The 27810-nt window shown below is 35.0% G+C and overlaps 1 protein-coding gene across 2 annotated transcripts in view; it reads left to right on the top strand.

Moving 5' to 3' along the window:
* Positions 1 to 5464, top strand: part of LOC118183080 (metabotropic glutamate receptor 3-like) — an 80442-nt gene extending 74978 nt beyond the window's left edge. Inside the window, exon 12 of one of the 2 annotated variants that reach the window (XM_035352506.2) lies at positions 3626 to 5464. In XM_035352506.2, the coding sequence (XP_035208397.2) occupies positions 3626 to 3829 (204 nt within the window). In that variant the 3' untranslated portion in view covers positions 3830 to 5464. The remainder of the gene's footprint in view (positions 1 to 3625) is intronic. The other variant, XM_085824123.1, reaches the window with a different exon arrangement.
* The last annotated feature ends 22346 nt before the right edge of the window (positions 5465 to 27810 follow it).

The following is a 27810-nucleotide window of genomic DNA, read 5'->3' as shown; positions in this document are numbered from 1 at the left end:
TTTTTTGTATAGGAATGTAGGGTCTAAAGTGACAGGTTAAGGCAGGAACGCAAAAAAACGACACGAGAGGAAAATGTGTTTATGTACAAAATCAACGTAAAGTGCTTCTTTGCAGCAATACAGTATTCACAATAAATGTTCAAAAAAGAGAACACTAACAGTAATAGGAACTGCAGCTGTGATTGGCTGGCAATGCTGCGTTAGTGAGCCGTACAAGCCACGATCCGATGCATCAGAGGATCATTCGCAACTCTGATGTCGAGCGTGATGGGTGCGTTTACGCACAGGAAAAACGCTGACATGCATCTCATGTATGGTGCTGCTAATGGGAACGGCAGAGCAGCGCTACGGTTGTACCAGGAACGGTTTCCGAACAGGCGTATGCCGAAGCACAGAATGTCCGAGAGGTTGCATCGGTCTCTCTGTGTAAACGGGTCATTTGAAGCCACCTCTTACACTAGGAGTGGAAGAAGTGCACGACAACCTCGCATTGAAGAATCCATCTTGAACATTGTGCATAAATCACCTCAGACAAGTACAAGAGCTATTGCACGTCGTCTGCAACTGAGTCATTCCACCGTTTGGAGAGTATTTCATGAAAATGGTTTGCACCCATACCATTTGCAGAGTCCAAGCCTTGCAAGAGACAGATTACACTCTTCGAGTTCATTTCTGTCATTGGTTCTTGCAGCAGTGTGCGGCGCAGGCGGATTTCCCATCGGATGTGCTATTCACGGACGAGGCAACTTTCTCACAGGACGGCATTTTCAATAGCCACAACATGCACGTGTGGGCAACTCATAATCCACACGGCACACGTCCACATGCATTCCAAACCCGCTTCTCCGTGAATGTATGGGAGAGTATTGTTAACGACTACCTCATAGGCCCATACCTCTTATCTGCACGTACAAATGGCTTATATTATATTTTTCTGCAAGAGGTGCTGTGCTACCGGAATTACTGCAGGATGTTCCGTCTGTCGTTCGTGATCGCATGTGGTTACAGCATGATGGTGCACCCGCCCAAATAACCACATGCGGGTCCGCAATAACTTGGATGGACATTTCCGGGCCGATGGATTGGCCGTGGTGGACCTGTTCGATGGCCACCCCATTCCCCAGATTTATCCAGCTTGGAAATTTTTATGGGGCATCTGAAGAGCATCATTTACGAGACTCCCGTTGACTCACTGGAGCACCTCGTTGCACGACTATACATTGCGGCTGCAAGCGTGCGCGAAATGCCTGTCGTTTTTTAAAATGTTTGTCAATCCCTTCTGAGACGTTACCAAGCATGTATTACTGCTGGTGGTCGCAATTTTGAACATTTATTGTGAATACTGTATTGCTACAAAGAAGCACTTTTTTTTGTTTGTTCCTGCTTTAACCCGTCACTTTAGACCCTACATTCGTATAAAAAAAGCATGTACGCTCCACCACCCCTTCAAGTTTGTCCCATGATCTATGAAACATCCTGTATTTGTATCTTGTTAACTTAAAATTATTAGTGGTCTTAAAAATTAACGTTAAAAAATTATTCTGAAACTTTTTACACTTCAGGGTTTATATCTAATAATTCAGTTTCCCCCCCTTCGATCTTATAATAATAATCCCCTGTTTTGAAGCGTATATGCAACATGATGACACTTTATTTCAGCCGTCCTTTAAAATATTCTAAGACGTCTTAGATAAAAATTTCATTTAAATACTACAACGCTCATTTCTGTTTTAAATACAATCTACTAAATAAGTTAAGCAATATACCAAATTTCCCTTATAAGAATATCTGCATTTAATTAAATGATATAGTATATATAAACCACAATAAAAGATTTTTGCTAAAATTTCGAGAAAACAAAATTAGCTTGTAATTAATGTATATGTCATGCAATTCTTATTTAATATTCAACATCGATGATAACAGGAACATCAACAGAAAATTATAATTTTAATAATTTTTGACCACATCTTTTGTATCTGCGCGGGAATATAGGACTGAAATGGAATGTAAAATAATTATACCATTAATTAAGCTTATTGCCATTAACTATTTCTGAATTGTTGGAAACCTTAAAAAATTCGTATAATGAATCGTGAATAAAAACAAATAAGTACAACATTAAATAAAAAATAATTTAAAATTTTAAATAAATTTTTGAAAGGGTTCATGTTTTAACAATAGCCCCAACAGCTTTTTTAATGTTTTAAAGTTTAATATGATTTATCGGTACAGATTATCAATAGAGATGGCCCGGGTAGAATAGCGAAACATTTTATAGGATATTAGATGACTATGCATTTAGACCAACATGGGAACGTTATATATGTTCTGCATATTTAAAAAGCGAAAACATATGTAGTGTAATTCCATAAAAATGTTTAATAGTTTTAATTAAATATAATCTTGAATTAAGTACAATTTTATTTAAATCAATCAGATTAAAAAGCAAAAAAATAATATACGTAACTACGTCTATTTTTTTAATAATTTAGTTTGTTCATTAATAATAGACAGATTAAATATAAAAGAATAGTATCTTACGTTTTTCGGAATGGCAACAAACTCGAATGAAAAGTGAAACAACGCTTTACAGTTATCAGGACTACTACTTCGTCTAATCGCTTTGGAGAACATGTGAGTGTCCTGAGTAGAACAGTGAGTTTACTTTAAACTACATCCTTTAAAATTGTAGAAGATATGACAAAGAAGAGAAGGGTTTAATTCTTTAACTTATTCTGCACAGTTTAAAGCCGTTCCGCACTTCGAGATAGAGACCAGCACTTGTGGTCTGAACGTAAAAATAAGATTTACAAACTAACTAAATTTAAATAAGAGCTAAACTCAAATACTTTACAAAGATTAGTAACGCTAAGATTGGCCTTTAAATCTTTACGTATGTAGTACGCAAAATGCGATAAAACTACAATACGTCTTTCAGGGTATCAAGAGGACTAAATTTCTGGCCTTAAAGGCGGACAAAGCACGCGTGAAGTAAAGTGGCGAGAAGTCTCTCTCTCTCTCTTCTTGACTAAAAGCCACAACCAAGCTAAATTTGCATAATAAAACTAACCGCGTTTGTTCTGATTGGAAGTGGGAAACAAGAGGAGACAGTAAAGTTTTAAAATAAACGTTAGTAAACTTAAAAATCCTTATAAAGTGAAACAACTCAAATTCGTGTTTGAAGACTAATAGCCCTTTTGGGCTAATAAAATGTAAAGATATAAATAAATCATCAAATAATGACGTAAATGTCACTGAACATTTCACATATTTAATGCTTTAACTTTTTTTCTCCGGAATATGCTATTCCGGAGAAAAAATACATCTATATTGACAACTGAACATCGTTGAAGCGGTACGGAATCATAATCCCATGATTAATGGCTTTAAACTTCTTATAAAACACATATTTTTATGAGTGAATTTATGCCAGGAAATACGGTATTTATTGAACGTTTGACCTAGGATCTGCCAGGAAGACTTCTTCCCATGAAAACTATATTAAAATTACGAATATTTTTATAATTTTGTTATTGACCACGTTTCTCAAAAGTGTAAATTCCTTTCACTACTTATTTACAATAAAAACTATTTTTTATTTATTTCTTTGTCTTTTTTCCAGGTTCAATCAACAATATTATGCATGAGCGTCAGCATAAGTGGCACTGTGACTTTGGCTTGCTTATTTTTGCCTAAAATTTACATCGTTATCTTTCGACCAGAAAAGAATATCCGCTATCCGAGTTCTGCAAACAACACCGGGACTGGTAACTATACCACTACACAGCCAGTAAGGTTTCTGAGACCAGTTCCAAACACGGAATAAATACAGTAGCTTTGCGGTGAGAATAGCATCATGTCTGTGATACATTTTATTTACATTGCCAAACATTTAAAAAAAATATTATTATTTACGACATCAAAAGAAAAGAAGGCTAATGCATGGAATTTTCACAAAATTAAATTCCAATTAATTGTTGAGTTATTAAATTTTATTCCATCATGGCTTTGATTTGGGACAGCTTGGTGGAACAGCCTGACAGCGTGGTTTTCCCTGGATCACATTTCACAAAGATGCGTCGCATTTTGTATGTAATGATGCCTTTAAATGCAGATCGCATATTTTACTTCAGACAGAGATAGAATTCTTCATAATGATGGTCAGGCACAAAATTGCTAGAATCTTTATGAAAGTCAGTTTTAACTTTAAAAAATTAACTTTCATGAAGTTCCCAGCAATATTACAAAGCGACATCACCGTGCAAGTCGAATTTTTGTTTCCTTTTTTAATCAGAATTGCAAATTCAGGTTCTACTTACAGAGAGCCAGGCTAACGGGACTTCATAAAGGTTGCTTTATAAAATTAAAAACTGATGTTCATGAAAGTGTACCTTTACGCCTAGGCATGGTTGTGAATGTTTCAGCCTTGGAAAATATTGATCGATTATGAAAATAAGACCGAAGATAAGATTCGAAAACAGTTCGATGATAATGATGAACATATTCACAAATTGTGCCATCTTTCTGAAGGGGAACAGTTCTGAAAGGCATCCATTTTTCCCTTATGTAACCCTGATTTCCTCAGAAAATTTTCCGCAGATGTACAATAGTATTTTACGTTTCCCGTCTCGAGTGACTAGTCACTCTTAACTAACAAATCCATGTAATATATTTCTTTAAAAATCAACATCCATCAAAAATATCAGAGTTTGGATATAACCAGGTTGGATCAGAGAGATATTGGATATAACTAAAAAATTTACAGTGCAAGCAACATTACTAGATTGTGAATGTACCAGATGCAAGAGAGTAAAACTGTAATGCATAAGAAAGATACTATAAATCTTATCACAGTAAAACTGCCATAGTTTAGAGACGTACTAGAGTCATTCAGTGACATTAGTACAATTACAATTAGTACATCTACTAATGTAACTCAGTGAGCTAGTCACATATAAACGTATGTTCATAAGCATTTATTATCTAAAATTTTAGTAAACATCTTTCAAGTATTTTGACGCATATTTTATATGTTTCTTTAGGAAAACTTCATAAATTCAGAATATAAAATATTTCAGGAGTTTATGCAATTCATTCGACTCCATATGGTTCTTGTTTCACAACTTATGTAAAATAATATAACATATGATTTCTTTTATCTAACTAATGAAAAGTTTGCTTTGTAAGTTATTGTTTCAAATAAAGATATAATACATCTAAATGTTGCTATAATATAATCTGTACTTCAAATCTAACGAAATATCAAGCTGTTCAAATGAAGAAGCTTTTAGCCACAAAAAAAAGTGGAAGAGCAAGAAAACATAACAGCTACATAATACGTATAACAGCTTTAGTTTTTTTTTCCCTTTATTTGTATGATAAATGGTTGAAAATTTTTAATAAAGAAATATCCATTACTATTCAAATTTAAAAGAATTTTCTTTTATCATATGTAAGTTTTGAAAAATAAAATAAAAATCTGTCGATAAAAATTAACTGAATTATGCACGAATAAAATCTACAAAAACGGGAATAGCTTGAATTTTACTGTATTCACGGGCGTATTCCATATAAATGTCCTTTTACGTTTAAAAGAGAAAAGAAAATAATTCACTATCTCAACTTTGAATGAAAAGGCTTTTTGTGAATTGTACATAATGTCTCCTAAAATGAGCAGCAGAATTTCAAGAGATCTTGGTGATGTACATAAAATGTGAAATGGAATGGAGTGCTTTAATTTAATTCAGTCATTCAAAACGTTTATGTACATGTATTTTCCTAGGTTACATGAAGCGGCATCAGTGATAAATTTCAATACTAGACAATTCTAATTGTACATAATCCTCAGAACTCCATTTCTTGCTATATAGTCAACACTTCGATCTTCCATCATACGTCTTACGCTACAGACTAAGGTAACATCCCTACCTCGTTGTTATATATTGAACCGAACGCAGAATAAAAATTATACTTACATTTTTAATATGTTACAGAAAATGAAAAACCAAAATTTGTTCTAATGTTCTTTTCTAGGATGTGACCACGTTCTTTGGAAATGATTATGTAAATCGGTACAATTGTCAAATTTGGGGCGCTAAAAATCCTAATATATGAATCCTGAATACACTCAAAATTTTTTTGAAGTAGGTGTCTGATGGAGCCTAATAAGTAATAAGATTTATGGCCCCTTTTTCTCTTAAAACTAATATTAAATTTCATATATCCTTGAAAATGCTGCTGATCTCTTTGTTTCTTCAAATCAAGCAGAATTACGGAACTTCTTTCAACAAGATTCCCCGCAAGAAGTCCTGATTACTCCATTTTCCTTCTTCCTCTGGGGATTTTGTCAAAAATGAAATTTACAGCGAAATTTCAGATAATTACTGCAAGTGTAGAATCGTTTATAGCTGTATGTATGCATTTCTATGATTTTTTTTCTATGAGTCATCATATTTGCTGGTCTTAGAATCTACGATTCAATTAAGAGCTGTACACACACAATATCTTAAATGAAGCTCAATGGTATAGTTATAAAATTAATAATATTAATAACAACAATGAGTAGGAATTAAATTTCTATGATATGTCAGATAAAACAGAATATAAAGTGAGACGTTACTAAACATTGTATAGGATTAGGGAGGGAATTTAAATGTGATTCATACAAGAACGCAGTGAAAATTTAGTTTTGATTTAAACAAAATATGTTGCGTATTATATTTATATTATCTTCGAAAACATAACGCTAAATCTAACGACTAAATTTCTTCACCTGGAATAATAGCACTTTGACATACGGAAATAAATCTCAGCTATGCAACCCATTATGTTTGATCTAATGTACACATGAAGCCATGTGGAAGCTGCGATAGAAAACGTTTCCATGCAGTTGATTTTATGGCAGAAAGAAATCAACCATGCAGTTTTCCTACTTTGTCTTCAAAGTCACGAAGTTAAATCCCACCGTTTAATGAATAATACTCCACACTAAACCACTAAGATTTATTTTAATGGAAATAACATTTGCTATCGTAATTAGATGCATGTTGCTTCTGAAATTTTGAACGAAATATCAAATACTTTGTAAATTTTAAAGGAATCTTTCGAGCGATTAATAATTAAGCAACAATTAGTTCATTCACATTATTAAATTTCCCTGAATTTATTCGCATCATGACTTACGCTAATTGTTCGTATTTCTTGCTGGTAATGTGTAAAAAACTTTCCGACATAAATTCACTAAAACCGAGTTCAAAACAGGATTTCTGGAAAATTCAGAATTCCTTAACTTTTCAAGTAAACGTAAAGGAGTGTATAATGGTATGCATCGGAAAATCACGAAACCTTTCATATAGTCAGCCTGTTTGTTAGGATCTTAACCCGGGGGAACAAGAATATTCAGCGATCTAATCCATTCCGATACTGATGAACTGAAGTTAAGATAGAAGTTAATTTTTTATTTTAGGACTGACAACCTACTTTTTATCTATTCACTATACTTATCTATTCGCTATTACATGTCTCTGTTACTGAAGAAAGAAGAACCTGTACTATATGAATGCAAGTCTGTATTTCCCTCGCACTGTGCAGAAACTTCGGCACAAAGAGCCATGAAATTTTGAAAAGACATAGCTCTCCATCCAAACATATGCACCTCGTAGCCTGAATTTTGAATTTCGAATACGTCACTCCAAAGGGGCGTTAGCTCAGAAAGGCTGTTAGTCTCGAAACGGCATTTTGCGTCTAATAACTAAAATCATTGAATCACTTTTCAAATTGCTGCCACCAAATATATTGTCCTGTATTATATTTAAAGATATTAAATATATGTTTGATTATTATATATATTAAATAAATATATTTCTCGCATTGTGAAAAAGCAATAGTAAGTAAAGCCATCAAATTTTAAATAACATTTTCCTCCACCTTAATATGGACACCTGGAAGACGGAATTCGAATTTGCTTTATTAGCTATTTCATATTTTGGTAAACTTTGACGAATTTTTGGTTAAAAAACTCAACAGTTTCAAAGCGAGCAGTGGCAACACTGTGGAGAGTAAAACATTTTTATCGCCACCATGCGAGACTCTTCATCAGAAATTCTAAAGATATGCTGTTTTTGAATGTGTTTAGCCCAAATGATCTCGAAAGATGTATATGTATGTAAATGAATAAAAAAAACGCCCGCTTGGGCTAATATAAAATCTGAAAGCTTTCAGATTTTATTTTATTAGAGCTTATTTTAATTTGGGCTGGATCAATAAAAGAAGAGTCCCTTTTGAAACATGCAATATGCTTATTGTTTGGTAAAACGTAATATGCTTATTTTATTATTATTTATTCATTGGATTTGAACCTCAGCTCAACTGCTAGTGTTCATTACTTTAGTAGTAAGTTCTTTAAATTAGAAGTCAAACAACAAAAATCAGCGCTATATTTTCAAATTTTTATAGGACTAGTTTCGATAGTTTTACCGAACCTTCACCCTCAGATGCCAAAGCGCAAATGAACGAAGTAAGATGCAGTGATTAGATATGATAAGAATGGTTGGACAAATGTTAAGCTACTGGGGCCATCTATTGAAGAAACGAGAACTAAAACATAACTTCCTTAAGGCTGAAGGCAAAAACGGATTTAAATTAGGGATGTTAACAAGAACAGAACGATTTTTTTGAATGTCAAACGCCTCGAGAAAATCTAATTCACCAATAGAAGATGTTTTTTTGAATAACTTTGGCCGCAGAAAAATTGAAAGTGAGACTTTCGGACGAAAAGTGTTGGGCAGCAGAGGGCTTCTGTGTTTCCTTTTCTCTAACATATGTCTCATGTTCGTTAACGCGAAATTTTAAGGCTGTATTAGTTTGACCAATGTAAATTAAACCACACTAGCAACGAATCCTGTGAATACCCTAGGAATTCATATCCAGAATGATATCCTTCAGAATGGAACTCGGAATTTTATTGCTAGGAGAATAAATGACCCGAATGTTAAATTTCTGTAAAATATGTGCAAATTTATAGCTTATTGATGGAAAAAAGAAATGACAAGAGAATTCTTATAATCTCCTAAGACAAGAGTGTGTCTTTTGTTGTGTTGAGATGAGAATTTTTTAACTGCTTGATTAATAATGTTGGATGAAAAGACCCTGTCAATAACTACTACTTTTAAATGATTCAGTTCTTGATCAAGAGCCAATTTGGAGAAGCAGACTTGAAGTGCACGGAAAACATAGGAATAATAAAACGAAACTAACTTTTGTTTAGTCGTATGACGTGATTTGAAGTGTGGTGGAAAGAAAACCGATGAAGGTTTAAGGTAAACCGTAGTACTGAAGCTGGATGCGCTACGTGTGACCAAAATGTGGCAGAACGGAAGAGAATTGTAAACTGAATAGCAGGATTAATGGAACTCATTGTTGGAAGAACTTTGTTTAAATCATCTTTATTACCGTCAAACAGGGGAAAAGTATCGCCTACGTAGCGGAACCATATCGGGAAGTTTAAAGTTTTAAATAATTTTGACTCATAATAATGCATGTAGATATCAGTCAGGATGGGACTGAGGGGGTTTCCTATGGCTAATCTCTCAGTAACACTTATTTTGGAAAACAAAATGAGTTTGTTTCAAACAGAGCTGAGGGAGGGAAATTAGCTCATCAATTTCGATGCAAGAGAAATGAAATTCACGAGGTCTGGTTTCTAGATATCTCAATGCACCCTCCACTGGAACTTTACTTCCACCACACTTCGAATCATGTCATCAAAAGCAAACAAAGTTTAGCTTCATTTTATTTCTATGTTTTCCGTGCACTTCAAGTTTGCTCTTCCATATTGGCTCTTGATCAAGAACTAAATTATTTAAAAACAGTAGCTATTGACAGGGGCGCTTCACCCACCATTATTAATCAAGCAGTTACAAAATTCTCATCTCAACGCAACAAATGGCACACTCTTGTTTTAGAAGAATATAAGAATTCTGTTGTCATTCCTTTCTTTCCATCAGTTAGCTATGAAAATGTCCGTATTTTACAGAAATTTAACTTTCGGGTCGTTTATTCTCCTAACAATAAAATTCCGAGTTCCATACTCAAGGACGCCATTCCAGATATGAATTCTTGAGGTATTTACAGGATTCCTTGCCAGTGGTTGGTCAAACTAAGAGAGCCTTAAAATTTCGTGTTAAGGAACATGAGGCATCTGTTAGAAAAAAGGAAACACAGAAGTCCTCTGTTGCCCAGTATTGTTGGTCCGAAAATCATACTCGCAATTCTCAATTTTCTCCAGCCAAAATTATTCAAAACTTATCTTCTATTGGTAAATTAGATTTTCTAGAGGAGTTTCACATTCAAAAAAATCTTTCTTTTGCCTTTAAGGAAATTACGTTTTAGTTCGTTTCATCAATAAATGGCGCCAGTAGCTCAACATTTGTCCAACCATTCTTATCTTGGTGTGAATTGCAGGACACATTGAGCACTGATTTTTGATGATATTATTCGGTGCGATTATTTATAAAGATGAAGGCATTCTGTTTTAAGTTTGTAAAGGACACCCTAAATTATATATGATGCTTATCCATGCTTTTTTTTTTTTTTTTTTTTTTTTTTTTTTTGATTGTCCAAAAAAACTTATCTGATAATCCGACATCTCCGATGATGAGCACAGAGGAAAAAAGAGCCAATACGGATAAACATATTTTTAATCAGTTTTTGAAAAAGGACAAAATTGCATCTTTTGAGGATTTTTCTTCTTCATTATGGAATAAACTAAACATTTCAGATGATTCAGATTTAATTTGAAATAAAAATCTGCTGATGGAAATTATATTTTATTGCTCAGTTTTAATCTACAGCCTAAAGTTGGGAAATGTATCTAACTATCACTTCATATGAATACAGCAGTGTCTCTTGGACAAGAAGTTGTTGAAATGGGAGTATGTAAAAATATATTAAATGGAAATACTAAACTTACATTATGGACTGAATTTGAAAACATTTATAGCTATATCAAAAGCACAGTAATTAAAAACTTAAAATCGAACTATGACTTACCACTATATAACTAGGAAGCATACGTTGAATAAAAATCATTTGAGAATCTTACTTGAGGAATAAAACATTTTATTTTGGAACAAATTAAGATGTGTAATAAAAGTAAAACGGCTAGAAGGTACTAGTCTTTGCTTACTCGTTATACATTATCCCATCAGCCACAGAGCGGTAAAATCGCTGAACACTGGTAGTTCCGACCTGGGTTCGAATCCGGGCTGCAAGGGCATTTTCGTGATTTTCCCCATGTATAACGTGTATATGAGCCAGTTGCCTTAGAAAGTTCTCCATGAAGGCATACCTCAGGCAAATACCCTAGTGTGTTTTACTATAATAAACTAAATCAAGTCAAATCATATCGCTATACATTAAGTAAGCTGCTTGTTATAGTTCCTCTATGACAGTCAACTAATTTGCCTTCCATGTATTGACCATTTCTGAAAAATCCTAGGCCTGTTAAAGCTTGATATATCAACGAACAATGAAGCTAATTACAAGTATGTAAAAGGTAAAGTTAAAAATTTACTGGGGCATTAGCAATTCGTGAATTTATATATTGATGAGGTTCGAGTGAAAAAAGGTGACATAGAAAGGAAAAAAAAAATAGACTTTCCTAAGAATCTTGAAAGTATTGAAGCATCATCAGATTATAAAGATATCATAACATTAGTAATAATTCGCTTGCTGTAATGCAGCACAAAATTACGCTTTATTTAATTTATGTTGGCAAATCCCAAGAGGATTTAAGGAAGTTTTAATTTTTCTGCTACTTTTGATCTCCATTTCTTTTTGTTAGATAATTACTGAGAGGGGGGAAAAATACATTTGCATACTTTTTAAAAGCTCTGAAGTATTTATAGTTTTAAACCATTGGATATATTACTGATCGTTCATTCAACTTATTCTTAAAATTAAAAACAGCAGTAATTATTAATAAATAATTATATTGTGATAAGGTAATAAAAAATCGTTTTTATGTCTTTTAATTGGTTAAATAGGGTTTATATTTTGTCGGTTAATTATTTATACTTTGCAATCCCTTCATTCCTTTCCTTCCATTTTCCTTCACATCTGCGAAAATAAACCTGCAAAATTTGGGATCAGTGAAATCAACAGTAAATTTTGTAAATATATTTTTTGGAGTATTTATTAAAGAATTTTATTTTAGTATTTAGTATTTAGTGGAAGTAAAAACAATCAAACTGTAAAGATTTATTTTTAACATTTTTATCTCTAAGGCACCAGATTGTTGCCATTCGACAAAATGTAATACCCTTTTTCTTTTCACCATTAAACTCCGCTATTTAAAGAACGGTGAGTTGCCACTGCTTAAAATAAAATACTTTTATCTTCCCCGTGTCAATGTGTTGCCATTCAAAAAAGCGTAATGAATTTAATTTTCGAATTTTGTCTGCGTGTTATTGATTAAGCTAAGCAATTTAAAAAATGTTTGAATTTCTCCGTAAATTTCGCACCAAATTTTACAAAATTTAATATCAAGGCATAATTTGAGTAGTAGAATCGAAATATGGAAAAAAAATTGGTATGTTATTTCAGAAAAAGGTCCAATTTTGTGTCAAAATACCTATGTTAGAACAATGCTATACATAAATCTAATATATATCCTAAGTCGCGAGACATGAAAAACGCAATTTGAATTTTGTCAGTCAGCCCAGTAGAACGGGAGATATAGAACTGTCCCCCCTTTTTGTTTATGCGCGCTGTGCATGTTAGAACCCAGCCTCAGTTGTTATTTTTCTTTTCATAGTTTGTCACTGTAAGAATGGCAATCATCTGATTTTTGTTGTAGTTTCTTGTAGTTCTACGAATTTTGAAAATAAAGATGACGCTTTAGAATTTTATATGTAAAGTTATTTTATTTTAAGTTTATTAGGAGAAAGGAGAACGGGTAGTTCTTGCAAATCTCGAACAATTTTGGTGACGACGGAAGTGATCGGTAAAACAAGTCAAGGTAATTTTATTGGTTTTATCGAATTTAATTCTATTTGACTTTATTGACTTTATTTTTATTGAAATGGAATCATTAATTGAGAAACGAAAACCTGTCAGAGCGTCTTTTACGAGAACAATTAATGCAATTTTGCAGGAATTAGAAAAGGGAATTCCTGATGAAGATTTTATAAAAACGAAACTTGTTACTTTAGAACGTTTATCTGTTGAACTTAATGCATTTGATACTCAAATATTAAATTCAGAATTTTCTTCAAATGATCAGTTTGAAAATGAATGGGCGAAAATTGAAGAATACAAAGAAAAATTAGATTTAATACGAGTAAAAACGAAATTATTCTTCAATCGGCAAATGATACAATCTACTAGCAGTATTCCGCCGAATTCGAACAAGCGGAAACTGAAATTTCCTAAAATAGAGTTAAAACAATTCGGTGGCGAAATTAAAGATTGGTTACCGTTTTGGGGACAATTTCGCCGAATACATGAAGATAAAGAAATTCAAAACGAGGATAAGATGCATTATCTCGTTCAAGCGACCGTACCCGATACGAGACCGCGGGATATTGTAAACAACTTCCCTGCAACTGCCAAAAATTATGAAAAAGTTATAGAAAGCTTAAAAAATAGGTTCGGCAGGGAAGAATTGTTGGTAGAATTCTATATTCGGGAATTATTAGGTTTGATTATTAAAAATGTCACTGATCAAAAGAGAAAATGCAGTATATCAGAATTGTATGACAAGTTAGAGTCGTATTTACGTTCGTTGGAATCAATAGGAATGACAAGCGATAAATATGCTGCAATGCTGTTTCCGCTCGTGGAACCTTGCATTCCCGAGGAAATTTTACGAGTTTGGCTTAGAAATTATGCATCAATAATTACAGCAGAAAATTCTCACTCTGAGAAATTGAAACAATTATTATAGTTTTTAAAGAATGAAGTGGAAGGAGAGCAGAGAATTTCTTTGGCAAAAGCTGGATTTAAATTAATTGATTCGGGTGCCAAGAAAGAAAGTAGAAAAGATAAAAAGTACCAGAGTGAACATTCCGTGCCTACAGCAAATGATTTATTCTCAGGCCAAAATAAAGCAACCAATTATAGTGAGAAGAATTCTTGCATATTTTGTGAAAAATTTCATGAAAGTCGAGATTGCTTTGTTGCTCAGAAGATGCCTCTGAGTCAAAAGAATGATGAAATTAAGAAAAAGAAGGGTTGCTTCTTCTGCCTCAAAATTGGACACAGGGCCAAGCAATACAAGACAAATGTACGATGTTTGATATGCTCGAAAAGACATTGGAGTGTCATGTGTCCGGATTTGCCAACCAATCAAAAGAGCAATGATGTTGAAAAGAATAAAGAAGAGGAAACAAAAAACGTATCACTTGCGAGCACTAATTTCCTAGATGAAGTGTTTCTTCAAACACTATTAATTAATATAGACGCAAACAAAAAGCAGAAGACAGTAAGGGCACTTACCGATACAGGATCGCAACGTTCATACATATTAAAGGAGACTGCTGTAGACATAGGGTGCCACGCAATTGGATCTGAATCTTTAATCCATGCACTTTTTGGAGGAGTAACAACAAAGAGAGAAATTAACAAACGATATGAAGTGAACGTTAGAAGCCTAAGAGGTGATTTTTCTAGACGACTAATTTTGTTGAAACAGTTGAAGATTTGTGGACCAGTAGTCAGTTTACAGCCTGGACCATAGATAGAATAAGACAGAAGAATATCCATGCATCTGATGTAGGAAAAAAGGATTATAAAATAGAAGTTCTTATTGGAGCTGACGTCGCAGGTGTTCTGTTAACCGGAAGAATTCAGAAATTAAAAAATGGGCTGACTGCTGTGGAATCACTACTTGGATGTACAATCATGGGAAAGATAAAAGATAACGTTTCAGAAAGAAACTCCTTGTCCATGTCTTCAACCGTAACGTCGATGTTGACTCACAGCAGTGACATAGAAAACTTGTGGAAGCTAGAAGCACTGGGAATTACAGATGCCAAAGAAAGTAAAACTGACTCAGAGTTAGAAGAAGCAGTGTGGGATCACTTTCACAAGACTCTGAAGAGGGTGGATGATCGCTATGAAGTCAGTTTACCTTGGATCAACGATAAAGAAGCTTTACCAAGTAACAGAAAAGTTGCTGAAAAGCGATTGATTTCCACGACAAAGAAGCTCATGTTGAAAGATAAATTTGAAACATACAATGCAGTGTTCGAAGAATGGCTTGAATCTGGAGTAAATAGAAGAAGTAACAGAAGAAGAGGAACGAGTTAACAATCATTATCTTCCCCACAGACCGATCTTCAAAGATAACTGTACAACAGCAGTAAGGCCTGTATTTGACGCTTCGTGCAAGCAAAAGGATTTCCTGTCACTTAATGACTGTTTAGCAAAAGGTCAAAATTTAATTGAATTAATGCCTAAACTGCTTCTTGAATTTAGGCAAGGAAAAATAGGGATTATCTTCGATATTAAAAGAGCTTTTCTTCAAATATCTGTTCAAAGATCTGCTCGTGATTTCCTAAGATTCTTATGGTGGATAAACTCCGAACAAAAGGAAATAAGAAAATTTCGCCATTGCAGAGTAGTCTTCGGACTAAAATGCAGTCCGTTTCTTTTAGGAGCAGTGATCAACTCTCATTTAGACCAATGCGAACCTTCTTTGAAGGAAGTGGCTACAAAATTGAAAAATTCCTTCTATGTTGACAACTGTGTCACTTCAGTGAATTCGAATAGAGAAGCAGAATACTTTATTTCAAAATCAACTCAGTTAATGGCAAGTGCTAACTTTGATTTAAGAGGGTGGGAGCAAACAGAACTGAACAGTAGAAAATGTACAATGAGCGAACCATTGAAACTACTTGGTCTTCTGTAGGATAAATATGAAGATTCTTTGTTTTGTGACATCCCTAATATCAACTTGACTGATCTCTCAGTGACAAGACGAAACGTACTATCAGTTGTAAAGAGAGTTTTTGACCCAATAGGTTTCACATGCCCTTTTACTCTCCTTCTAAAGTTATGCTTGCAAAAGAGCTGGGAAACTAAATTGAGCTGGGATGCAGAGTTACCTGAAAATATTAAAAGAAAATTCTTGAAGTGGGTCAAAGAATTGCCCTTATTATCCTATGTGAAGATTCCCAGACTACTTTCATTGACAGAAGGACAATCTTTTAGTTTGCATACGTTTGCCGATGCTTCACAGGGATCTTATGCAAGTGCAGTATATTTGAGAAGTCAAAATAAAGAAGTCAAAGTGACCCTAGTGCAAGCCAAAGCACGAGTGGCTCCCTTGAAAAAAATAAGTATACCACGACTTGAATTGCTTGCTTGTCTTATTGGAGTGCGATTAGCATCATTTGTCAAGAAGAGCCTTAAGGTCGAAATTTCAAAGGAATATTACTGGACCGATTCGTCAACAGCACTGTTCTGGATAAAGAACGTAGAATTTTGGAGCACTTTTGTGAATAACAGAGTTTCAGAAATTAGAATCCTATCGGATCGTGAAAATTGACATCATGTACCAGGTGCAGAAAACCCAGCCGATATGCCATCAAGAGGATGTTCTGTGAAGAAACTCATTGAATCAAGATGGTGGGAGGGCCCACCTTGGTTGGCACTGCCGGAAGAAGAATGGCCTCGTTCTATCCCAATCAATAATAAAGAAGAGGTTAATACTGAAAAACGTAAAGCAGTTATAGTTTAGTTAAGCAATATTAGCGATGTGTCTTCACAATTCTTTGGTTATTTTTCAAAGTATAAGAAAATACTTAGAATGATTGGGTGGATACACAGATTCATAGGAAATACCCGAAAGAGGAAAGAAGAAAGAGAATCAGGAGAGTTAAAAGTTTATGAATTGATAAGGGCTGAGAAATCTATCGTGAAGATTATTCAACATGATTCTTTTTCAGCTGATGATACTAAGAAGCTGAAGTCAATAAGTGTGTTCAAAGGTGACGAAGGCATTTTACGTGTCAGGTCTAGGTTGACTGAAAGGAAAGACCATGAAAATTTTATTTATCCGATGTTACTTCCGAAGAATCATAAGATTATGGAGAAAGTGATAATTGATAAACATCTCTCTGTGTCTCATGCAGGAACTCACGTACTGATGTCAACACTTAGAGAGAGTTTTGGATCCTGAAAAATAGAGCTAAGATTCGAAAAGCTTTTATATGCATGTGTCAGGTGCAGGAGACATGGAGGTAAACGACTACAGACTGTGCCTGCTACTATACCAGAAAACAGAGTTAAAGAAGCTCGTGTTTTCGAGATTGTCGGCGTTGATTTAGCTGGCCCATTAATTTTGAAGGATAAAAGAAAAGCTTGGATTTTACTTTTCACATGTGCTGTTTTCAGGGCGGTCCATTTGGAACTGATTTTGTCCCTTTCAACTCAAGGATTTTTACTTGGTCTTAGAAGATTTATTGCTCGTAGAGGGAGGCCATCGATAATTTATAGCGATAAGGGAAGCAATTTTGTCGGATCCAATAATCTCTTGAGATCGATTAATTGGAATACCATTGAGATAGAAGCCGCCACAAACAAGATCGATTGGAAGTTCAGTCCACCCGCAGCACCATGGTGGGGTGGCTTTTGGGAACGACTTGTTCAAATGATTAAGAAGCTTTTGCGTCGAGTCCTAGGCCAGTCATGTCTGAATTATGAAGAATTGATGAGTGTGCTGTGCGACTGCGAAGCAACTGTGAATGCCAGACCACTCACTTATGTGTCAAAGGACTCTGATGATCTCATCCCTTTGACACCGCCCTTGTTTTTAGGTGAAATTCCAGTCTTTGGAGTTCCTGACTTGGATCATCTTGATAAAGTTGATTTCAACAAGAGACTGAGACATTTACAGAATTTACGAGAGCTCTTGAGATAGAGATTTAGAAATGAATATCTCGGCCTGCTAGTGCAACGTCCATCTACAGTGCCGATTTCTCAACAGATAAAAATCGGGGATATAGTTCTTATTGAATGTGATGACAAACGCAAGGTATTGTGGCCTCCAGCAAAAGTAATTGAACTATATCCCGGAAAGGACGGCAACATTCGAGTAGTTCGTGTCAAAATCATGTCTGGAGAATTAGTTCGACCAATACAGAGAATATTCCCTCTCGAGATACCTTTATCTTTGGAGTCAGATGAGGCAAGTGAAACTGAGACGCAGGGTGAAGATATTTTAGTCTCAAAATTACCAAAGAATAATTCAGCTGCAGATTTATTGACATTAAGACTGTCGTGACTAGAAGTGAACGACAAATTAAAATTCCACCTAGATTTCTAACTTGAACACTACTTGAGTTATTTTAGAGTAGAAATTTAAGAACTTAATTTTTTCATTTGTTTATTATTTAGCCTTAATATTTGTGTGGACAGTATTTTTTATTATATTTTGTTTTAATTGATTAAGTATATGTCATCAATCAAAAGGTGGGAGTATTGTTAGAACCCAGACTCAGTTGTTATTTTTCTTTTCATAGTTTGTTACTGTAAGAATGGCAACCATCTGATTTTTGTTGTAATTTCTTGTAGTTCTACGAATTTTGAAAATAAAGATGACGCTTTAGAATTTTATATGTAAAGTTATTTTATTTTAAGTTTATTAGGAGAACGGGTAGTTCTTGCAAATCTCGAACAGTGCATACATGCATGTACGTGCGTACAGAAGACACGAAAAATTCTCTTCGGAATCCATTTTAAATCTGTTTTATATTTCGTTTGGGAAAAAAGAGTCGTTTATTCTGTTCTTACGTACAAATGTCAAGCAAACGTATCGTTAAATTGCATTAGATAATGGTCAAAATGGATATTTTCGTTGAAATGTGACACCCGAAATTTTCGCGATTACAATACTTTGTAAGGATCTTAAGTTTTACTAACGTTTATTTTATTTTAAATCTTTACTATCACTTCTTATTTTCTACTTCCGGCCAGAATTATAAGCGTTAACGTATTTATGCAAAGTTTGTCTGGCGAACGCCAAGTATTTAAGTTGTGGCTTTTTGCCAAGCGAGAGAGAGGAAGGAGTTAGACGAAGCAGGCCGCTTGCCTTACAAGTTTTACACAGTTGCTGGTTGCCTTCCAGGCCAGAGGTTTAATCCTCTTGATAACTTTAAACGTATTGTAGTGTTCACAGTTCTCTGTACTACATACGGCTTCCTGTTAATATAAGGCCAATCTTCCACGTTTATTATTTTTAAAGTTAAATTACAGTTTAGTTTTATTTTTATATTTTTACGTTTAGACAACAAGTAGTGGGTCTTTGTATTCCGAAGTACGAAAGTTATTGTAAATAGAGAAAAAATAAAGGGTTTTGTATACCCTTCTTGTGTATCCTGTCTACTTACCACAGTTATTGAACATAGCTTTAGTAAGGTCTCTGTTCCGAGTCAGGTCCTTGCATGTTCCCAAAGAAGGTAAGACGGAACATTGAACCTGATAGTGGCGCCCAACGAAGAAGAATAACGATGGCCGAGTTTCAACAAGAACCTGTGCTGCCTGCAGAAGCGGCTCAGAATCCAGAAATGCCAGCTGCCGCCCTGGAAGGATTTGGTTACATCGTCCAGACCATGCGCGCTTCGATGAAACCAGAAGCAACATTTAATGGAAACTCACCGGTAACCAGTTTTTTGGAAAAATTGGATGACCACTGCATGCTCTACCCCGTGCACGAGTTTCAAAAAGTTACCTTAGCTACCAGCGCTTTGAGGGGCCAAGCGCTTAACTGGTTCAAATGTATAGGCAGAAGTCTCTTGGGTCAAGCAGGAAGTCCCACCTATACTTACGAGAATTTCAAGACTGGCCTAGTAAAAGCCTTCCCTGTTGTAAGGGATCGTGCGAAATTAGAAACGGAACTTTTTAGTATATATCAGCAAAGAATCGAAAATCTCTCAAGCTTTATTTTAAGAAAAATTCACGTCTTCAAACTCTTGTATGGAAACCGTCCGGATCCTGAGATAATTCAAGTGATTTTGCCGAGGTTACTGCCCCAAGTGCAAGACTTTAATGAATTAAGAAATCCGACTACACTGGAAAAGTTATTTGAGCTAGCAATCCAGTTTGAAAGTAGAAGAACGGCGGACATTGAAAGAAGACGCCAATATCAACAGCGAAACCAATTTGGTGCGCCAAGACTACAGCAAACTCAAGCACACGGCTACGGAAGCAAAGTGAATCAGTGGGCAAGGAAACCCGAGCATTCAAAAACAGCCGGCGAACGTCGACAGTTCAATAGCAATCCAGGAAAAAAGTCTCAAGGCCAGTGGAAAAAGAAGGAAAGCACGGAAATGAAAAATAATTTAAACTAAAACGGATTTCTGCTGACGAGAGGGTGCGGAAATCCGAAGGCCACGAAAACCCCTCTTCCTTCAAGTTAAATACAGTAATGGTGAAAACTTTGACTCTTCCGAAGATTGAAGTGTTGGTGAATAATATCCCAGCCACCGCACTCCTGGATACAGGCGCGCAGTGCTCCTGTGTGGCAGAAGATTTTTTTAGGAAGTATTTTCGTAAATATCGTATATATAATTCGGATAATACGACAATGTTAGCGGCGCAAGGAGAAAATGTAAGTGTATAGGTAAATTACCGCTGTATGTCCGTATCAAGGACGAACAAGTAAAGGTTATGTTTTTTATAGTAAAGAATTTGCAAGCACATATTATTTTAGGAATAGATTTTCTTTCAGAGGCACAAGCAACGCTGGATTTTAATGAAGTGTCCCTTAAGCTGACGATGAAACCAGTTCGTGGAGAAAAGGCTGAACCGCCGATGTTAAATCTTGACCACCTACCTAATGAAGAACAGCGAAAATCCGACAAGTGGTAAGTGAATTTGCTTCGTTATTTAGTGATATTCCAGGATTTACTCAGGTTACTAACCATAGTATTGACACCGGAGATTCAATGCCAGTTCGCCACAAAGCATACCGGTATGGTAAGAATAAGGAAAAAATTATAGAATGGCATATCACCGATATGCTACGTAAAAAGATCATAACGCCCATCTCAAGTAGTTATGCTAGCCCGGTGGTTTTATGTAAGAAAAATAATGACTATCCTTTGACACATCCAAAAAGGTGGAGATTCGCAATTGACTACCGTAAATTAAACTCCATAACTAAATATCCGGTATATCCGTTACCTATTATTGAAGAAATTCTAAGGAACATAACATCCACCAAATATATGACGACTTTAGACTTAACGACTGGTTATTTTCAAATAGGGCTTAGGCCTGAGGACGTGCCTAAGACTGCTTTTATAACCAAGTCTGGCACTTATGCATTTGTGCGTATGCCGTTTGGCCTTTCAGGGGCGCCGGCAACATTTCAGCGATGTATGGACATTGTGTTAAGACCTGTTCTTGGAAAGTCCACATTTATCTATTTAGACGATATCATTATTACTAGTGATAATCTCGACCAACATGTACAGGATTTAAGACAGGTGTTTTCTTTATTAAATGAGGCTGGTCTAAAAGTTAATGTCGAAAAGTGCAAATTTGCAGCCCCTGAATTAAAATATTTAGGTTACAAAATATCTCAAAAAGGAATCGAGACAGACGAATCAGAAATAATCGCTGTACAAAAGTATCCGACTCCAAACACGGCGAAGAAGCTCTCTTCTTTTCTAGTACTTTGTTCATATTATAGGTCCTTTATAAAAGATTTTGCAGCTATTGCTGAACCATTGTTAAAATTAAAAAGGAAAAAGGCAAGATTCTCGTGGACGGCCGAAGCCAATAGTGCTTTCGAAAAATTAAAACAAGCATTAACGCAAGCCCCTGTGTTGAAATTTCCTGAAAAGGATGAGAATTTAGAAATTTCAGCGGATGCTTCGGATTATGCGGTAGGAGCGGTACTTTCGCAAAATCAACAGCCCGTGGCATTTTTTAGCCGAACTTTAAATCAAACACAAAGAAACTATTCCGCGACCGAGAGAGAGGCACTTGCAGTTCTGTTAGCAGTGCAAAAGTTCCGAGTCTATTTTGGAAAGGCGCCAATAACAGTGTACGCTGAACATGCGGCGGTAACTAGATTGTACTCAGGGAAAACCTATCCCCAAGGTTAATGAGATAGGCACTCAAACTACAAGAATATAATCTGGTAATCAAGCATACCCCCGGAAAGGAAAATATCGTAGCAGATGCCCTATCCAGAATTAAAATAGATGAAGAAGGTAATACCGTAACGGTGGCAATGCTCACAGCATGTACAATAAATTCCCGAGAAACTGTAATAACCGAACTGGGTAAGGATCCTGAGTTTGGAAGCATTTATGAGTATTTAAAGGATCCTGAAAATTTTAGCCACCAAGATATTGTGGCGATAAGAAATAGGGCGGCCCATTACGAACTAATAGATGGTCTATTATTTTATACAAAAACTACGAATTCCAACAACGAATTTCGACCTGTTATCCCAGCTAGTCTTAGAATAAATATCCTGCAGGAGCTCCATGACAGCCCTTTAGCTTCTCATGCTGGTATTCGAAAAACTATCCAACGCGTACGCGAGGCAGTCTACTTTCCTGAATTGCAAAAGTTAACAAAGGCGTATGTCCAGTCCTGCCCAACATGTCAAGCCGTTAATTATATTAATTTCCGCCCGGCCGGGTTTCTAAATAGTATTAAATCCGAATTTCCAAATGAAATAATTGGCATCGATTTATTGGGCCCTTTCCCAAAAAGTCAGTTAAATAAAAGTCGCTATCTCCTTGTTATGGTTGATCATTTTAGTAAGTGGACCGAAATTGTTCCCTTAAAACGAGCCTCCGCGAAATTAGTTACTTATTCTATTTTAAATAAATATATTTTAAAATACGGGGCGCCCCTAAAAGTTATATCGGATAATGGTCCTCAATTTGTAAGTAATGTATTTGAAGACATGTGCCAAAAACTGGGCATACGTCATTTAAAAATGGTCCCGTATCGGCCGCAATCAAATATAGCGGAACGGGTCAATAGAAATATAGTGAAAATTATCCGTAGTTATGTTAAAAATTTTCATAAAAGTTGGGATAACTATGTCAATGAATTTGCTTTCCGCCTTAGGACCGCAAAACATGATACAACGGGCAAAACTCCTGCTGAGTTATTTTTAGGCACAAAGATTATAACGCCGTTAGATAAATTATTTTATGTGCAACAAAGAGCCCCAGAATTTAAAATGGGTGATATAGAAAAACTAATTAAAGAAGCAAAAAAGAATACGGAAGTAGCACAGAGAAAACAAAAGCTGTATTACGACTTGAAACGACGGGGAGTAACTTATAAAGCAGGGTATGAAGTATTAAAAATTAAGCATTCACTTTCTTCAGCACCAGAAGATAAAACTGCCAAATTTTTTCCACGATTTGAAGGACCATATGTCATAGAAAAAATAACTCACGCTGTAGTAGTGTTAAAAGCCAGAAATGGTGAAACCTGCTCCGCAAACATTGATCAAATCAAACCCTACTATGATCGTAATAAAATGCAAATTTTCAAAGATCTTTTGCAGGATCCGGCACGGCAGACACCGCAGGCACAAGCTCCAGAGGTGGAACAACGACAAGTACAAGGGCAAGCCATTAAGAGGCAGGAGCAAGTGCAAAGAAAGTTTCCCCGTGGGAAAATTGAAGGTAACAAGAAAAAGAAGCCGTTCCACCGTCCAGAAAAAAGAGCTCACGAACACCCCCAGAATGAAGAAGGGAGAAGGACGACGAATGCAAAGAGAGCCAGGAGAAATGACGGCAACTATATCCCGACTCTAAAACGGAAGATCTACTCATCCGACAGGACTCTCCGCAGCAAATGTCGCCGAACTGCGGAAGGGCCACCAGCGGCGGAGGAAAAGTTACAAGGAAAATTTGAACGGCCAGCAACGAGGTCCAAGCCGGAACACGAAAGAAGTTTCCCGGTTCCGCCAAGACCAGCTGCCATGAAACGGCCAAGACCACAGGCAGAGGCGAAAAAGAAGGTATTCAAGGGTGACCGAACTGGAAAAAAAAGAAAGCTTCTAGAGGAAGGCACTGAAGGGCGAGCCCGCACACGAAGGAGGATAAATCAAACAAAAATCTGCACTACCTTTCAGGACTGGGCTCAGAAAAGAATGTCCGAATATCACAAAGATAAGTAAAACTTTATGTTACTTTGCAAACTTAAGTTAATCTTTCATTCTTACTGCAAGTGGCAGATTTCAAGAAGTTTTACCTCATGCGAGGTCTACTTTTATCGCCAAAAGGGCGAGAAATGCGTTGTTACCGATTTTGGTATTATGTTTTTCAATTACTCGTGCGTAAAACTAAAGTTGATGTATAATAGCGATGTGTAAATACTTAAATATTGTAAAAGTTATTGTATAAATTTTATTTAAAACTTTCTGGCAAGAAAGAAGTTTTAGTCTGAAAGACTTTTTGAAATGTAGTATTTCAATGTAGAAAGAATTGGCACTTGCTTTGAAAAGAATAGAAGTTAACAATGTACTACTAATGTATGTTGTCAAATGCGTAAAATTAACGGCATGTTAATATGTTCTTATATACAAAGTGAACTGTTATTTTAAATGTTAAGAAATACCGTGATATGGTAAAAGTGAAAGTAATGTTAAAAATTTATTTTATTCGTGTGACTGTAAAAAGACTAAATTATGATGAATATGTGTTAAAGGTTGAATGAATGTAGTTAGGCTCTCTGACGCTACACTTCAGAGTTAGCCACTTTCAGAATAGTACCTCAGGGTTTAGAGTTGAAGTTAGGGTGTGTTACGAGGTCTTGGTATGTTGAATTTTCAACACGTTAGTGCTTTGATTGTAGGAGGAAGTGTTGAACACGTAGACATAAAACACATTCGTGTTTGGTGTTCTTTTACAACACATGTCAGAGAGCACGGGGAGAGATAATTTAAATAGTCATGAATGAAATAAGAATGTTAAGAGAAATATAATTATACATGTTACTTGCCATTTCATTGTGTAACATTTCATTAAACTAGTTTTCCTTCCAGATCTCTGGAAGGAACCAGATTTGAATAAAAGCTCCTGTTTAGATGCAGTACAGATGAAAAAACTGCGTGTCCTGGGAGCTGCTATTGTAAAAACAAATTTCTTTCTTTTAAATTTCTAGTTTCTAGCGAAAAATGTTTGTAAAAGATTGGCCTCGCGTTAGATTCTAGAGCTAAAAGTTTTCAACAAGGTCGTTTTAGACCTCAGTTTCAAACTAATTAACTCTGGCGGGAAGTATGTAAGGATCTTAAGTTTTACTAACGTTTATTTTATTTTAAATCTTTACTATCACTTCTTATTTTCTACTTCCGGCCAGAATTATAAGCGTTAACGTATTTATGCAAAGTTTGTCTGGCGAACGCCAAGTATTTAAGTTGTGGCTTTTTGCCAAGCGAGAGAGAGGAAGGAGTTAGACGAAGCAGGCCGCTTGCCTTACAAGTTTTACACAGTTGCTGGTTGCCTTCCAGGCCAGAGGTTTAATCCTCTTGATAACTTTAAACGTATTGTAGTGTTCACAGTTCTCTGTACTACATACGGCTTCCTGTTAATATAAGGCCAATCTTCCACGTTTATTATTTTTAAAGTTAAATTACAGTTTAGTTTTATTTTTATATTTTTACGTTTAGACAACAAGTAGTGGGTCTTTGTATTCCGAAGTACGAAAGTTATTGTAAATAGAGAAAAAATAAAGGGTTTTGTATACCCTTCTTGTGTATCCTGTCTACTTACCACAGTTATTGAACATAGCTTTAGTAAGGTCTCTGTTTCGAGTCAGGTCCTTGCATGTTCCCAAAGAAGGTAAGACGGAACATTGAACCTGATAACTTAATTTTTACTTCATACAAAGAAGTAAAAAACATATACAGTGTCTCAAAAAAGTGATGGGACACTTGCGCTTTGCAAAAGGAAACTGCAATAAAATAAATTTAAAAAACATGTAAAATTTTTTGTGGGTGTGTTTCATACTTAAATTTAGTAACAATTATTACATAACATACATTTTCTCAAAATATTAAAATATTAATTTAATAAAAATACAATTGTTTAGAACTGAGCAGAAAATGGCTCACTTAAGTGATAGGACACTACGTACTATGCAACACAAATCGTCTGAAGTAAGCAATAAAAATATCTTTTAGGGTATTTATTTTTACTCAAAAGCAATTGCCAATAATTTATAAAATCGTCTGCAGTATTTCTCTCCAGTTTGTTTTGGAATTTTTGTGTTTTTTAGCTCTGTGCAGCCATGAATGCTAAACGAAAAGAAACTTTGCCTGAAATTCGAAAATTAGTTATTAATTTGCATTTTGAACGTGGAAAATCTATTAGAGAAACTACTGAAACAGTTAACTTCAGTCATTCAACAGTTTTCAATATCATTAAACGACAGTTTTCAATATCATTAAAAAGAATCATATGATTCAGGATAAAAAAAGACCTGGCCGACCATCAAAGCTATCCAATGGAATAAAGCGAATTATCGTTCGAAATATTTAAAAAAAAATCCAAGAATGAGTGCTCCTAAAGTTGCTGCTGATTTACAAGCATTATATGGAGTAATTGTTAATTCTGAGACTATTAGAAGAGTAATTCGATCTACTGGATATCACGGTAGAGCAGCCAGGAAAAAATTCTTCGTAAGTGAAAAGAAAAGAAAACTCAGACTGGCTTTCGCAAAATCCAACATAAATAAGAATTCTGATTACTGGAATGAAGTTATATTTGCTGATGAGAGTAAATTTAATATATTTGGTTCTGACGGTAGAATCTTGGTGTGGAGAAAACCCAGGGAAGAATTTCGCAAACAGAACTTGGGGCCAACAGTAAAACATGGTGGAGGAGGAGTTATGGTATGGGGGTGTATGTCGTCCGCTGGAGTTGGTAATCTTGTTTTTATTGACAGTATAATGGATCAGTACAAGTATATTGACATTTTAAACCAAAATTTGAAATCTTCAGCACGAAAATTGAACCTTCATAACGATTTTAAATTCTACCAGGACAATGACCCCAAGCACAGTGCTTTGAACGTTAGACTCTGGCTGCTGTATAACTGTCCTGAAATAATAAAAACATCCCCACAATCTCCACAATTAAATCCCATAGAGAATATTTGGCAAGAATTGGAATCAAGAATTCGCAAACACACCATTTCTTCAAAACAACAATTAAAATCAGTGCTTCAAGAAGAATGGGGTAAAATCACTCCAGAAATCACAAAAAAATTAGTCGAATCCATACCAAGAAGATTAAATCATGTTTTAAAAGTAAAAGGAAATCCAACAAAATATTAAAACCTTTTAAAAAGTAAAATTGTTGGATAAATATTTGATGGAAAAGTAAGTGTCCCATCACTTATGTGAGCCATTTTCTGCTCCGTTCTAAACAATTGTATTTTTATTAAATTAATATTTTAATATTTTGAAAAATTGTATGTTATGTAATAATTGTTACTAAATTTAAGTATGAAACACACCCACAAAAAATTTTACATGTTTTTTAAATTTATTTTATTGCAGTTTCCTTTTGTAAAGCACAAGTGTCCCATCACTTTTTTGAGACACTGTATACATTTCTTTCAATTTAGATTACTTTTAATATGTTTTGCAAATTAAACAAGAAAAAATATAAAAATTATGAAAAAGACAAAAACTTGTATAACAGTATTTGTTTTTTATTTTTATAAACTAAAATTATATCCTTAACAGATAAATATGGGGCAATCAAATACACCTCTAAAAAGTCACTGATGGTTTTACGAACAAAAACATCTGATAGT

The sequence above is a fragment of the Stegodyphus dumicola genome, chromosome 9, assembly GCF_044657685.1.
Source record: "Stegodyphus dumicola isolate Sdum_Otavi_A_Nest chromosome 9, ASM4465768v1".
NCBI lineage: Eukaryota > Metazoa > Arthropoda > Arachnida > Araneae > Eresidae > Stegodyphus > Stegodyphus dumicola.
The sequence above is the reverse complement of the archived record's forward strand: the minus strand, read 5'-3'. Positions and strand labels throughout refer to the sequence as shown.